Source organism: Amphiura filiformis, chromosome 5 (assembly GCF_039555335.1).
Source record: "Amphiura filiformis chromosome 5, Afil_fr2py, whole genome shotgun sequence".
Classification (NCBI taxonomy): Eukaryota; Metazoa; Echinodermata; class Ophiuroidea; order Amphilepidida; family Amphiuridae; genus Amphiura; species Amphiura filiformis.
Window position 1 is genome coordinate 17866764 of NC_092632.1, and position 14986 is coordinate 17881749.

The 14986-nt window shown below is 36.0% G+C and overlaps 1 protein-coding gene across 2 annotated transcripts in view; it reads right to left on the minus strand.

The window, feature by feature from the left end:
- The window catches only part of LOC140152742 (importin subunit beta-1-like), a 67370-nt gene that overhangs the window by 33618 nt on the left and 18766 nt on the right, over window positions 1–14986 (minus strand). For both annotated transcript variants that reach the window (XM_072175222.1, XM_072175221.1), the window contains exons 2-4: window positions 4629–4687; window positions 3309–3491; window positions 588–638 (exon numbers count right to left, since the gene is read on the minus strand). In XM_072175222.1, coding sequence (XP_072031323.1) covers window positions 588–638; window positions 3309–3491; window positions 4629–4687 — 293 coding nt within the window. The remainder of the gene's footprint in view (window positions 1–587; window positions 639–3308; window positions 3492–4628; window positions 4688–14986) is intronic.

The following is a 14986-nucleotide window of genomic DNA, read 5'->3' on the forward strand; positions in this document are numbered from 1 at the left end:
AGCCTGACGATTATGAGCTGATTAAACTATACATGTTCTGTTCTTGTTGGTTAAATGGTATTACCCTAGACTAGATATTGCCTTCTTAACAGAACACTTATTTGTCACTGCATACATGGTTTATGGAAAAGTATTAATACAACAAATGCCACACATTTTATGAGTTTGTTACAACAGCTGTGCCAGCAGCAAAAATTGTAGATGTTTTAAAACTTCTATGCAGAAAGTATCAATTTTATCATTATTTCTATATAACATCTTTCTAGTGTTTGGACCTATTAAAGCTGCAAAATTAAGATTTAAGATCTTAAATCCAAGACCTTATTGCCAATAATCAATGCAATATCATTAGTGGCAGCTACTTAACTAAGGCCCATTTTATTTTCCATTTGTCACTTTTTCATGTTAAGTTCTATAGTATCAGTCTGCAAATTAAACATTTATTTGACATAAACCGTCAGCAGAGTGCTACACTATCGTAAGTGACATTTTTGGCCAATTTGAGATGTTGACGAATTATCCAAGTCCAATTTGCCAAACTGCACAATAGTGTAGCACTCTGACGACAATACAAAACATTTAATTACCTGTGCTGCTGAGCTTGGTCTGTGGCTTTCAGTTCCTAGCGTCTGCAATACCTACAAAATACAAATTGATTATAAAAGTTTGGTTAGTTGTGAGAATCAGGTCAATTAATTACAACTGTACAATGTATAATGGGTGACATGGATGACTAGGTGTTGCTAAATTTATAGCATTTCCATGGTTAATATAGATCAAATAGGTATAACAAAAAGATTAGATGACTTAGGATACTTAAATTATGAGTTTTGACCTCCTAAAATGGGCCTCATCCATTTATATATATTTAGCAACACCTAGTCACTCTTGGTTGTCACTAGTCATTCTAGTGGTTGAAATTAAATTTATGTTCCGATACATGAAACAATGACCTAATTTTCGGTCTCTTAGCCATTTGAGTGTGCGATTTCATATCTAATGATGCAAGAACCTAGAAAAAAGTCTTGGATTCCTTTATAATAATAGTTCCATAGATTAGGAATATCTAGTTAAAACAAGGCTGTTCTCGAACCACGAGTCTCGCCTGCTTTTGCGACCGCCTGCTTTTACAATTACTTTTGGTAGAGGTAAATGAATTTGGCGGTTATCGGCTGGGCACGATTATCTGGCTGATGGTGACTGTACCCACCAAGTGTCATGCCCATGCAACAGTTTTTACTAATTTGACCCCTGGTGACCCTGAAATGACCTTCCAAAAATTTGGCTCTAAATGTTGACTGTACCCACCAAGTTTCATGCCCAACCGACAGTTTTTACTAATTTGACCTCAGATGACCCCTGGTGACTATGAAATGACCTTCCAAAAATTTGGCTTTAAATGTTGACTGTACCCACCAAGTTTCATGCCCATCCGACAGTTTTTACTAATTTGACCTCAGATGACCTCTGGTGACCCTTAAATGACCTTTCAAAAATTTGGCTTTAAATGTTGACCGTACCCACCAAGTTTCATGCCCAACCGACAGTTTTAATTTGACCTCAGATGACCCCTGGTGACCTTGAAATGACCTTCCAAAATTTGGCTTTAAATGTTGACTGTACCCACCAAGTTTCATGCCCATACAATAGTTTTTACTAATTTGACCTCAGATGACCCCCGGTGACCCCTAAATGACCTTTCAAAAATTTGCCTTTAAATGTTGACTGTACCCACCAAGTTTCATGCCCAACAGACAGTTTTTAATTTGACCTCAGATGACCCCTGGTGACCTTGAAATGACCTTCCAAAAATTTGGCTTTAAATGTTGACTGTACCCACCAAGTTTCATGCCCATACAATAGTTTTTACTAATTTGACCTCAGATGACCCCTGGTGACCCCTAAATGACCTTTCAAAAATGTGGCTTTAAATGTTGACTGTACCCACCAAGTTTCTTGCCCATCTGACAGTTTTTACTAATTTGACCTCAGATGACCTCTGGTGACCCCTAAATGACCTTTCAAAAGTTGGCTTTAAATGTTGACTGTACCCACCAAGTTTCATGCCCAACCGACAGTTTTTACTAATTTGACCTCAGATGACCTCTGGTGACCTCGAAATGACCTTCCAAATATTTGGCTTTAAATGTTGACTGGACCCACCTAGTTTCATGGCCATACGACAGTTTTTACTAATTTGTCCTCAGATGACCCCTAGATGACCTCAGTGACCTTGACCCACTAACCAATACAAACCGGTTCTGTCTCGGGTCAAGATGCACCCACCCACCAAGTTTGAGTAACGTGCGACTCATAGTCTCTGAGAAAATAGGCGGAAAGCAAACTTGAACCAAAACTTTAACCAAATTTGTCACATACACACACACGCCCCACACATACATACGGAAAAGTGATTATATAGTCTCCTGCCTGTTCAGGCGAGACAAAAAAGAAAAAAAAAAAAGCAAGGTACACCAACTTGCTGTGGGGAAACAAGTAAAATGCAGACTAGACAGTACGTAGGGGGACAAAGACAGCAAATGTAGGCATAAGAAGAAGGCAAAGTTCGATAGCCAAAATTACCAGTTCCAAGGCCCACAGAAGTGCTGAACCTGCTGAAACAACGAGGATCAATGGTAATACATTTTGTCTAGTCTGCATTTTACTTGTTTCCCACATCAAGTTGGTGTACCTTGCTTTTTTTTCTTTCCTGTTGTTCATATTCAAGGTATCCTCTTGTATCACTTGATGTGTTTTGTGTCCTTGTCTGTTGGATTCACCATTACCCACTTTTTTTTTAAAATAGCTCAAAATGGCTTTGCAATTTCTTTGACCTAGAAATACCCATTTTTAGCCTTGACCAAGGCATTATCCAGAGGAGTGTCCAGTTGTCATTTTGGACACCCTGATTTTGTATAAAAAGGTATTTTTGGCCATTTTGGACACCCTAAAGACACCCCTCTGGCTAATGCCTTGGCCATGACGGACTATCTTTGACATGCCAGAAGTAGAAAACGCAAGTGAATTAGATTGTCCTTTCAGCCTTATTTTAGTGACCCCTCAACACATCTTCATACTAAATATGAACAAAATCTAAGTGGTATGGTGCCAAAATTAGTCGATTGGACTGGAATGACTCCATCGTGATCAGTAATAAATGATGCAAAAGCAACAAACTATGCATCACATCTGCAATTACTCAGCGCTTTTCTCAAAAGCGATGCATCACAATCGCTCAGAGTGTAAATTCAGCTCAAGTCCTTGCTTGACACATGACTGACAAACCTGACTTTCAATCGAATACTTACAAGATCTTTAACACTTTGTCGTAATTCTTTTGATAATTGTAACCACCGCTCTTGTTGTGCCATTTTGATTGCCAAATCTTTTGATGTGAGAGTGTTCTTTAGTTGGAGACCTGCTGCAACTCGAGCTACATGGCTGTTCTCTGGATTTGCTAACACTCTGGCTAACTCCATTTGAAATACCGACTGTAAGAGGACAACACATGTAAAATAGATGCTTACAGTTAGTTAATGAGCAAGCTCAACATCATTCAGCAAATACTATATGGGATGTGTCAATTCCAGTTTCAAATTATCTTTTATATGTGACACAATCTGGTCCATGAAGGCCAAAGGAGGCATTTTTGAAAAAATGAATCATTACCTGCTTACATTTTGAACATACACAATCATAATAGAAAACACCAAATGTCTAGCATAATTGGTTCTTAAAGGTGCGTAACCTGATTGACAACCTCTTCCCCTCCGCCCACTTTACACGTACCTCATCAAAATGCTGATTTTCGTTTCAGATGAAAGCTCATATTTTTCTCATAAACATATTGAAATTTGGCGTTCCAAATCGGTATTTTCGAAGAAATCATCAAATAACTGTTGAATTAGTCTCAAATGTGGTATACCATATTTGAGACTTAATTAGGCAGTTTTTTGATGATATCTTCATCGGAAATACACCGAGTTGGAACTTCTAATTTCAATATGTTTATGAGAAAAATAGGGCCTTTCACTTGAAATCAATATATTACCCGATCATGATGATTATCATTAATAAAAACACTGTAGACTACAAATATCACGCTGTATAAATGTCGGCAATTCCATTAGGAATTAGTCACATTTACAAAAAACATTTACATATTCTTTTTGAACGAGTGCTTGAAAGGGATGACATTTTATGTTATATGTAAGTTTTAAAGAATTTGATTTTCCAAATATATTAGGTCACCTTCCTTTAAGTTATAGTGTTTTGTGATGTCTATTTTCTCATGTATTTTATTGTTTGTTTACTCCATATTTGTGCCTTTATCTCAATTTGCCCCTTTGGCCTCCATGGCCCAGATTGTGTCACACAAGTACCAACCAGTTGCATTTCTAGAAAATTAATTATATCTTCCCTAGAATTGGCAATTTATATATTTTTTCAAACAGAAAAGACCATGGCAATTGACTTATACAATGGTGAAGTCGGGTCTTTATTATAGTAGTTGTAGTACAACTGATAAAACCAGCACAGGGTGGTATGTGTAGTATTTTTAATATCAGGACACTCAAAGAATATTTTTTATAAAACTAAAAGCCAATAGTTTGTTTCAAGATATTTACCAAATCAGTCGCAGCAGCCTGCTCCAGATACTTCTGTGCTGCTTCCAACTCATTTTTATCTGTGGGATTAAAAAAAACACATAAAAATACATAGTAAGTAAGATGTACCGTACAATGGGGTGAATAGGGACACGGGGTGAATAGGGACACGGGGTGAATAGGGACAAAAATGAGAAAAGTTTTTGAAATCTCAATTTTTCACACTTATTTTTTTCTACTTCCACAGGTTGAAGTAGTTTATTATTAAATTTATTAAGGGCGTACTACACCCATATATTGGTTTGATTGGTCTAAAAAAATATTTTTTCATTTATAGCGAGGCGATATATGCACGGATCATGTGAAATAAAAAAAATAAATAAAAAAAATAAAAAAGGTGTTTTTAAACCATTGTATAGTAAGTCATTTTAGCCCTATATATTTTTTTGTTTACCGTATCCTGGTAACTCAGATGCGTGTTTCATAACAAACCATAATTTATTCTTTTCAACATGTTCAAGTAGGGTACATGAATAGAATACATTAAATCCTTTGTTATACTCTCTATAGAAAATCTAGTGGTGCTTGCAAAATATATAACACTGAATAAATTAAATAAACACTTACACAATAGATGCATAGTCACTATTGTCTGTCCAATTAACTTAGACACCCAGTTTTTGTTACTTATTTGAAAAAATATCCACTTTCAAGGAAAGTCATGAAAGAAAAGTGTTAACATTCGCTGAGACCTAACAGGATTTTTGTGTTTCCAAAGCATTGAGTGAGAGTTTACCAGAAACTCTATTGAAATTGGAAGGTTTTTCTCAACACTTCAAAAATGATCCGGTAGAAGTTGGGTACCATTATTTTGGAAGGTCTCATTATATAGATTTGTAGGTATTGTGATTTTGGATAGTGAATGGATGAATAGTAAATTAATTATACTCCTCACCACAAACATTTTATAAAAATGAAAAATATAATTCAGTTCATAAAATGCAGACAGTGTTTCATATTGGTATATTTATTCTTAGTGTATTAACGCAGTGATCCCAGTTGTCCCTCAACCAATTACAACAATTCGGCGAGGTATTTGAATCTTGTTCTGTGCATGCTTTTGGCTTGGCCCAATTCCAAGAAAATAAAAATTGTATGCCCTATGAATGTTCTGATGTTATTGGTGAGGAGTATAATTCACAATACACTCCAGACGCACAGTAACTTGCCCTATCATTTGTTATAATGCACCAACTGTGACATCTTTTGAGTTATAGAGGTTGTGCATGAAATTATTGATTGGCTCCAAACAAAGGATTTGAACCCGTGTCCTTCACAGAAATCCACAGTCCATTTAATCAAATATTGTCATCAACCTATTTGATCGTAGTGTATTTGTTATGCGTGTGAGACGACCTCTCGCGGTGATTGCAAACATGCTTTTGTTGAATGCATTTGAGTAGACCGCCATTATTGTGAATTAGTAAAAGGATCAAAGAAATAGGGTGTCATCACTGATCAATATGCATGACTACAATGTTCAAACACCCCTTTCTGTAAATAGATTATCCCATCAAAAGTTTCAAGTCATTAGGAATATTCGGCTGGACCCAGATATCTTGCTGTAAATCGGTCAAAATTGAATAAAAGTAGACAAGGAAGAATATTTTTTTCTTCGCTTTACTAATAATTTCTGTTAGGTCTGACTGTGTTTAGCAACTTTTCTTTCATGACTTTTTGCCAAAGTGAAAACTTTTCGAAATATATCCTAAAAACCGGGTGTCTAAGTTATTTGGACAGACAATAGTCAATTTGATATTGATGTTGTTATTGATGTGTTGTTAGGAGAAGAAAAGGCTATTAGGTCACCGTATGTCAGGTTATAGGTCAATTGGTTCAGGTCAAATTTAAGCATCAATTTTGAATACACATGTGAGAGTCTGTGATACAAAATGTATCATAATGAGGAATAATTTTGATATTCTGTCTTTAACTGGATATATATCGAGAAGTGCAAGGTGGATATACTAATATACCTTGGGATGTAAATGGTGAGTACAATTTAGAATGCCTAGTTGAGATGGATTTCACAAATAAATATAAAATAGTTACCAAAATCACAAAAGCTAAGCTTACGGAAAACTACCCAATATGGTGGTATAGGTGACAAGAAATACAATTTTTTCAACATTGCTGTAGTATGGTTGTGGTAACCTGTTACCTATGGCTTAATTAAGTTTCAGTGAAATAATGTCGCAAGTTAAAAATACAAAATATAGCTCAACATTGAAAATAGAAGCATTTTAACCAGTTCCTTTTTGATAGTTGTGGAGCACCAAGTTCATGAAGTCATAAAAGAAATCAGGAACCACTTATTCCCATTTTACATATCAACTTTATTTCCCTAACATGTTAGCAACACATATCCAAAATTTTAACGAAATCCGTTGATATTAAGCTTTCCAAAATGAAGTGAATTTAAATCATCAGTGATGTACCACCTTTTGGCTTCTACTTTTAAAAGCATGTAAGCTACGTTGATACCGATGCCACCAATAAAACGAGAAGATTTGCCCTTCATTTTGCATACCACTTTGTCCAATTTTTTTTGTAATTTCTTCACAAAATGCAAAAAAAAATCAATGGGTGTAGTACCCCCTTAAACTGAGAAAGGATTTATTATGTAAACAACATATTGAGGAGGAAATAATAATTAATTGAACTTCTGTTAAGAATTGAAGTATTCTGCAATATTTGTAATTTTAAACAACGTCAGGAAATCATGCACTTTTTGCATGCTTTCCGTAACAATTGATGGTTTGTTGGGAAGTACCCAATTGATGAAATTCACACTTTGTTTACCATCATGCTGGACTGAAGACGTGCGGTCAATGTTTTATTTATCACAACCAGACTATTTGTAATGTTTGAAGTTTATTTTCTCATTTATAATCTATGTTTCCTTCATTAGAATTATTGTTACAGTGAATAAAAGCAATTTTAAAGACAAAATCCAAATGATATTATTGTGGCTGCATGTGTTTAAGCTTAGCATCAACAACACATTAATTTTTAAGAAATGCGGAAGAACTAGAGAAACAAAAATTTGCTGAAGAATTGGCAGAGCGTGCGCATATTTTTGCAGCTGTTTCTGACCACGTTTCTGACCAAAACTGACACAGAAATGAGAAAATTTACCATAGCGACTGGAGATGGAATATCACAGCGAAAATGCACTTTTATTTTATTTGAACAATCGACATTTGATGAGGTGTAGACCGGGGGTACGTGTGTAGCAACAAGGGATTGCCGTTCTGATTATGGCATGGTTTCCCGGTATGATTGATCATGAATTTCAGATGGACGAACAAAATCCATCTGACGCAAGTTTTAGCAACCTTGTCGGCAAACTTGCCACACCAGACCCCGCACCGGACGCACATTTTTAAGCCTTAACTGGAACCCTGCCGGGCCTAGCCATACGCATGCACGATGGTGTTCTTGAACTCAAAATTGACTTGGTCTTGTTTCGTAATGTCTTGGTTAGGGTGTCTTGATACTTATTTTAGAACACTTGCTTTGAATTTGAACACGAAAGTTATGCTAGAGTATATTCCTATCGTTTATTTTGGTTGGTCGGCGTTGACATTTTTTACAACAGATGTTATTTAGCTTTACTTACATTGTATTCTGTTAATGTTGAAATTTAGATGAAATTTAGATGAAATTTAGATGCAAGTTATTTTATCTTTCCAGTAAAGACAGGCCTATTTTTGAAATTATGTTGAAGTGATATGTTATTGTTAGCAACATTTTTGATGCGATCGCCTGTTGTGATAGGCTGTGTTTACTTTTGAACTTCCATTACTTTGTACACGGTGTCATGCTTCAGCGAATCCGACTAGATTTTGAATGCAATGGCCTCTAGCCTCGAATGTAAAGCTCATCGGTGAGCTGAGCAAATTTGTGGCTAGACTTCTCGAGCAACGTGATTAGGGAGTCCAACACTTTAGGTTTTTTCAAGGAACATCTACAAATTTGGTATCACTGTAAAGAGCGTAAGAAACTTAGACAATGGTACCAAAACAACTCTATCCCGCAAAAAACACAATTTTTGAAGTAAAAACAAGATCCAAAGTATTGAAAAGCAAGATTTCCCTCGAAAAATGGCACAAGAAGCTTTAAAAACGCCTCGAAAATCCGAAAAAAATAAATAACAAGGCGGTTCTCGAACCACGAGTCTCGCCTGCTTTCGCAACCGCCTGCTTTTGTGATTACTTTTGGTAGAGGTAAATGAATTTGGCGGTTATCGGCTAGGCACGATTATCTGGCTGATGGTGACTGTGCCCACCAAGTTTCATGCCCATGCAACAGTTTTTACTAATTTGACCCCTGGTGACCCTGAAATGACCTTCCAAAACTTTGGCTCTAAATGTTGACTGTATCCACAAAGTTTCATACCCACACGACAGTTTTTACTAATTTGACCTCAGATGACCCCTGGTGGCCTCGAAATGATCTTCCAAAATTTGGCTTTAAATGTTGACTGTACCCACCAAGTTTCATGTCCATCGACAGTTTTTACTAATTTGACCTCAGATGACCCCTGGTGACCTCGAAATGACCTTCCAAAAATTTGGCTTTAAATGTTGACTGTACCCACCAAGTTTCATGCACATCCAATAGTTTTTACTAATTTGACCTCAGATGACCCCTGGTGACCCCGAAATGACCTTCCAAAATTTGGCTTTAAATGTTGACTGTACCCACCAAGTTTCATGCCCATCCGACAGTTTTACTAATTTGACCTCAGATGACCCCTGGTGACCTTGAAATGACCTTCAAAAAATTTGGCTTGAAATGTTGACTGTACCTACCAAGTTTCATGCCCATACGACAGTTTTTACTAATTTGACCTCAGATGACCTCTAGAGGTCCTCAGTGACCTTGACCCACTAACCAATACAAACCGGTTTTGTCGGGTCAAGATGCACCCACCCACCAAGTTTGAGAAACGTGCGACTCCTAGTCTCCGAGAAAATAGGCGAAAACAAAACTTTAATCAAATTTGTCACACACGCACACACCCCACACACACACACACCCCTACATACGGAAAAGTGATTATATAGTCTCCTGCCTTATCAGGCGAGACAAAAATATACTGTGGCCTGCCCTCTGTTGTTCAGATTCAGTCAATGTCAACAGAACTGGAGTGCGAGGATGTACGTCCATGACAAAAATTTGACCTTGAATTATGTTTTATAGTCAAAATATTCCAATAATTCAATAAATATAACAATATTTGGCCTAAACTTGAACTCATTTGCAATGAAATGTCATTTTTTATTAAGTAAAGCATGGCTTTTGCACATAGCAATGTGGTTGCAATGCTGTTGAATTCTGCAAACTTTTCCGATGTTGAAGTTCATTTCGTGGAATTCAAGGAACTTTTATGGCATAAAGCAACATTTTTATAGTATGTATACTGCTTGGGAACTTTCTTTAAAAGCGAGATAATTGGTTAATAGCGAGAATCACACAGTGAAAAGCGAGATCTCGTTTTTTGCCGGGCCTTAGCTCAAAGTATGGGGAAGCAGTATGCCTATTTGAAGTTGTGAAGGGTAGCAGAATTTCTCTATCATTTTTTTTTATGTACCGGTACCCTGGATTCATTTGTCTAGCACTTTAGAAGTATATTTTTACAAAAGTAACACAAATCTGGTATTACTGTAAAGGGCATTATAAAAGGACAATGGTGCCAGAATCAGGTCTATAAGGTCATGTTTTTTTATACTGGGACCCTAAAAAGGTGGTGCTGTCACATTTTTGCCAAATCATTTTGTCTTCTTATTCCTATATTTTTGCTAAAATCCATCATGAACAAATGGTTTTGGTCTTATTTTGATGAGAAATTATTAATCTAACATATTAATAACAAATACAATTAAACCAATGTATTAATTAATTGCAACAGCTTAATTAAGTTAATTAGTCAGGGGTGATGCCGGAAGTGGAGGAGCTCTGTGCGATTCCAATCGAAGTTGGTGTGCATTAATAAAAATTTTGCACTTTGGTGCCTACATTAAAAATGTAGTAGAAGTAAAAATGCAGTTGCATAGTGTTAATCTTATTTTTTAACTTTCTAACTACAACTGCTTAAATAATAGTTAATCTTATTAAGCTTAAAAGTAATTAAGGATTTAATGAGCTTTTAATTAATGCAGTGGATACATGTGTGTTATCCAATGGGCTTTATTTTTTGCATGAGAGTCATTCCATACCAACTGAATCAGAGCTTGGCAGGTGACCCCTTCAGAATTTGATATTACTCCATCAAAGTATTCCATTTTGGTCACAATGAATGCACCGAAAACGGCAACTTGATAGTCCATGTCGCTTTTGTGCTACGGCCTCTGGAAATTTTGCTGGGACCCCCCTCTTTTCAGGGACTGCATTTTGAGAGGAGGTAGAGCTAGAGCTCTTCTACAGCTCCTCTTACGTTGCATTTGCAAGAGTGATTAATACATGTAGCTCCTCTTACTAACTCATTTGTAAAATTCTTTACGCCTTAATGGTCACACCTGTGCAAACAGCTCTTCTAAAGCTCTTCTTGAAGAAACCAGAAGAGGATTTTACAGCTCTTACCCTGATTTTCAAAAGGCAGTCCCTGCTTTTGCTCTTGTGTGTTGCATCTAGTGTTGCTATTGACAAGGCGTTGTCGACAAAATTGTCGACAAGAGCACTTTTGCCGATTGGCGACAAGAGCTTTGCATGTAATAATGTATCGACAAAAAATATCAGAAATTTTGCGATCGAAATTGAAAAATTGATTGGCAGAAAGTTTGCTAATTTCCTTCTTTTTTACAAGCAACCCAAAAGATCTCATGCGACAAGAAAGTTATGAATCTTTTTTATCTAAATGGCTCAAAATAAGCTAAGGTGTCATAAAAGTGTAACACACAATTATTTTTCCAGCTCTTTTCTTTTGGTCTCCAACCAGGTTTAAATTATAGTATGCACATATATCGTTCATAATACACTAAAAGAAAGATAAGTTATAGACCATTTACTTCACAAATTTAATTTTCTAGCCCTTATGACGTTATATTTGACAGACACAATTTTGATGATTTTCTGCAATCAAATAAAAATTTATAAAGTATTACATAAGGTATTTTGTGGTTATTTAGGTGTAGGACCTACAGCAACTGATTGTGGAAAAAAATGTGTCCAAATATTACAATAAGGAGGATAAATTGTTATAGATAAAATATGTGTGTCTGTCAAGCCATAACATACATAAGATGTCTGTCAAATGTAACATACAGAATAAAAATTTGGCAAAAACAGTAGTTCAAGATGGGAAATTGAATAAAGATCACATGCAGTTTATAAATCACATGTTTTAAAACACTTTTATAAACTCTAAACTATCATCATAATGTGAACATCAAGTGATTTTTAATTTTTTAAACGTATTATGTATGTTACTTTTGACAGACACATACAAATCTTTGCGTATGTTACTTATGCGTACAAATGTTTGACAGACAACACTTAACAATGGATTGTGTCATCAAAAAGCTTCTCCTCACAAAGTGATAGTGCCACAAAGCTAGGTGGAGCTAAATGCTATGTCATGTAGCATAATTAGCTGTATCACCCTAGTTTAGCAGGAATTACAGCACCGTCTTGCGTATGTTACTATTTGACAGACATTTCAAGAAAAATTTTAAAATTGTTATATGTTCAAAAAAGATGGCAGCCACTTACAAATTGATTATAATATGGAGAAATGAAGTTATTTACAATAGATTTACCCTTTAGTTTATGCTTCAAGTCTTTGTTTATAAAAAACTGAGGGACTTCAAAATCAATCAAAAGTTTGACAGACAATAGTAACATACGCGAGGCAAACTTTTAAATCCTTTTTTTGATCTGTTAACTTATAATTCATAATGCCTCTTTCGTGTTTTTTTTGATTGGTTTACTGCACCATTTTGGGAAACAGGTCACATGAATTTCTATAAGGATCCATAAAAAAAATTAAAAGCTGTTGAAAAAAGGCGTCTCTTGGCATGTTACAAATAAAAGTGTAAAATAGGCATTTTTACAGCTATTTTTTATTTTTTTATTATTTAGAGTGAAAGGATTTTACTTAAATTGTGTATGCTATGTCTTTACTACCTAAACTTGCCACTAAACTAGCAAATATTCCATTTCTATAATTATTCTTTAAAAAAAAAGATGTCAAAATATATGGCTATAATATGACACCTTAGCATATTTTGAGCCAAATATCAAAGGATAGTTCATAATATAGCATCTAAAATGGTCAAATCCAGCAAAATTGTGACCCCTTTCCATGCTTTCCCTGTCCCATTTTCGTCGATGTTGATTTGGCTTCAGCCATCGTGGTTTATTTTTGGAACGGCCGCCATGTGACGTCAGGGGGGCTTGGCTGAATAACGATTGTGATTGGCCAAATGTCAAGGTTGTTCTTAGCGTGCCGTGTGCACACTTGGGATGACAACATTTATTTTGTGTGTTTACTTGGTTGAGTATTTGTTTATTTATGTTTTTATGCAAATAATATTTAAGCAACTATACCATGACTATAGCGTTGCCAGTATGTATCGTTTTCATAGTCCATGCAGCGTGTTGACTGTATAAATGTGCACTCTGTAGGTTGCCAAATTTTGAACCTTGATCGTCATAATTTGCCATGGGGCGGATTTTTGGGACATTAATTAGGCCTGATTGTCGACAATTGTCGACGTTGGCTTTTTTAATTTTATCGATTGTCGACAATGAAAATGCTTGCCGATACCAGCGCTAGTTGCATCATTGAAAAGTTTTGTTTTTATTTCCTCATAATTTTGTAACAGAAAGGGGTATGAAGCTACAAATCAGTAGGCCCTATTCTGGGTAACTTTTAGGCTTGGGCGACTAAGTCTCCAATAGTCGTTAGTCATGACTATTACTAGTAGTCGTGACTACGACTATTGAAAACCAAAAGTTGACTAACGCAACTATATTTTTATGTTAAAAAATCATGTTAAAAGCGCCAGATATCTCTACCAAAAAATCATGTTAAAAGCGCCAGATATCCGCCCCAAAACCAACCTAATACTAACATATGATATAAACTGCAAAAAATGCGATAAAAACATTAGACATTGTCTTACCAATAGTAACCGTACTATAACCAGTTGAAATAAAACTCAAAACTTCCTGTGTTATTCCTCAAAACAACATGTAACTTCATAAAATAAACTAGAATTTTGCGGTTCTCGACCTGCGCGGTTCTCGACATTTACATTTAACATTTAGGTGAAAGAAAAATGCTGATTATGATCAGCAGGGGATGTCAGACATTTTGAGAGTTTCAATTTTGATTATTTCCATCTCAATTTTCAGATAATTGACTTTTTTTATGAAAATAATGAAAGTTTTGGTTAAATTAAAAAGGTGATGTGGGCGGGTGAAGTGAAACTGATAATTTCATTACATAGGCCTAAAATTAGTCTCAGGCCAGACTGTATGTGGCTATCATGGGTTTGTTATGATCGATGAGCGTCAGACTGACACAATCTGGTTGTGTAGCAGACTATCATCGCGACTCCCACCCAGCCCCACATGAGTACGGAAGAAATATTCATTAACGGGACTGAAGCAATATGGCCATAATTTCTATGTTTGTACCGGGCATTCTTCGACACGCACTGCACGGAGACTGCTACAAATTCGTCCAAGGTAAGCAAAGGGTTGGGGATCGCATTTTTAACTATGACTAAGCTGTTTCGGAGTTGAGGACTGCTAAAAGTAAACCATTTTGGGGGCTGTATTTGGTGTATGTGTCACGTTTTGAACGGAGTAAAAAATTACTTTGCACTTGCGAGAGGCTTGCTTTACCACTCTGCAATACTAGGTATTGCATGCTAGAGCCTATGTCTGGTTCCATACAGTAATACACAGTATTGCTGCCTGGTAAGCAGATACGAAACCCGTGTAATTCAGTCGTCAGAGCAGGTCAAAGTACTATTTTTAGCCTGTATCCTACTATCACTCAAACAAGGAAATCTCTTCACAAATTCACTCACCTTGCGATCCTACATCATCAGTTGAACAAACATCTAAGTTTCCAAAAACAATTTTGTCATTCCTCAAAACTTCAAGTATCTTCATTTAAATAAAAAATTGAAAGATCCTACTGTTACCCGTTATTGAAAATTTTGTTTGATTTATGTCAACCAAAAGAACGACGAAGTCGAGTTCAGTTGACCAAAATGGTAGCTCCTGGTCAACTCAGATTGATATCACGCATGCATAACGAAAGTGCTAATGACGCCAGTATCAAGCTGCTCATTAAATAT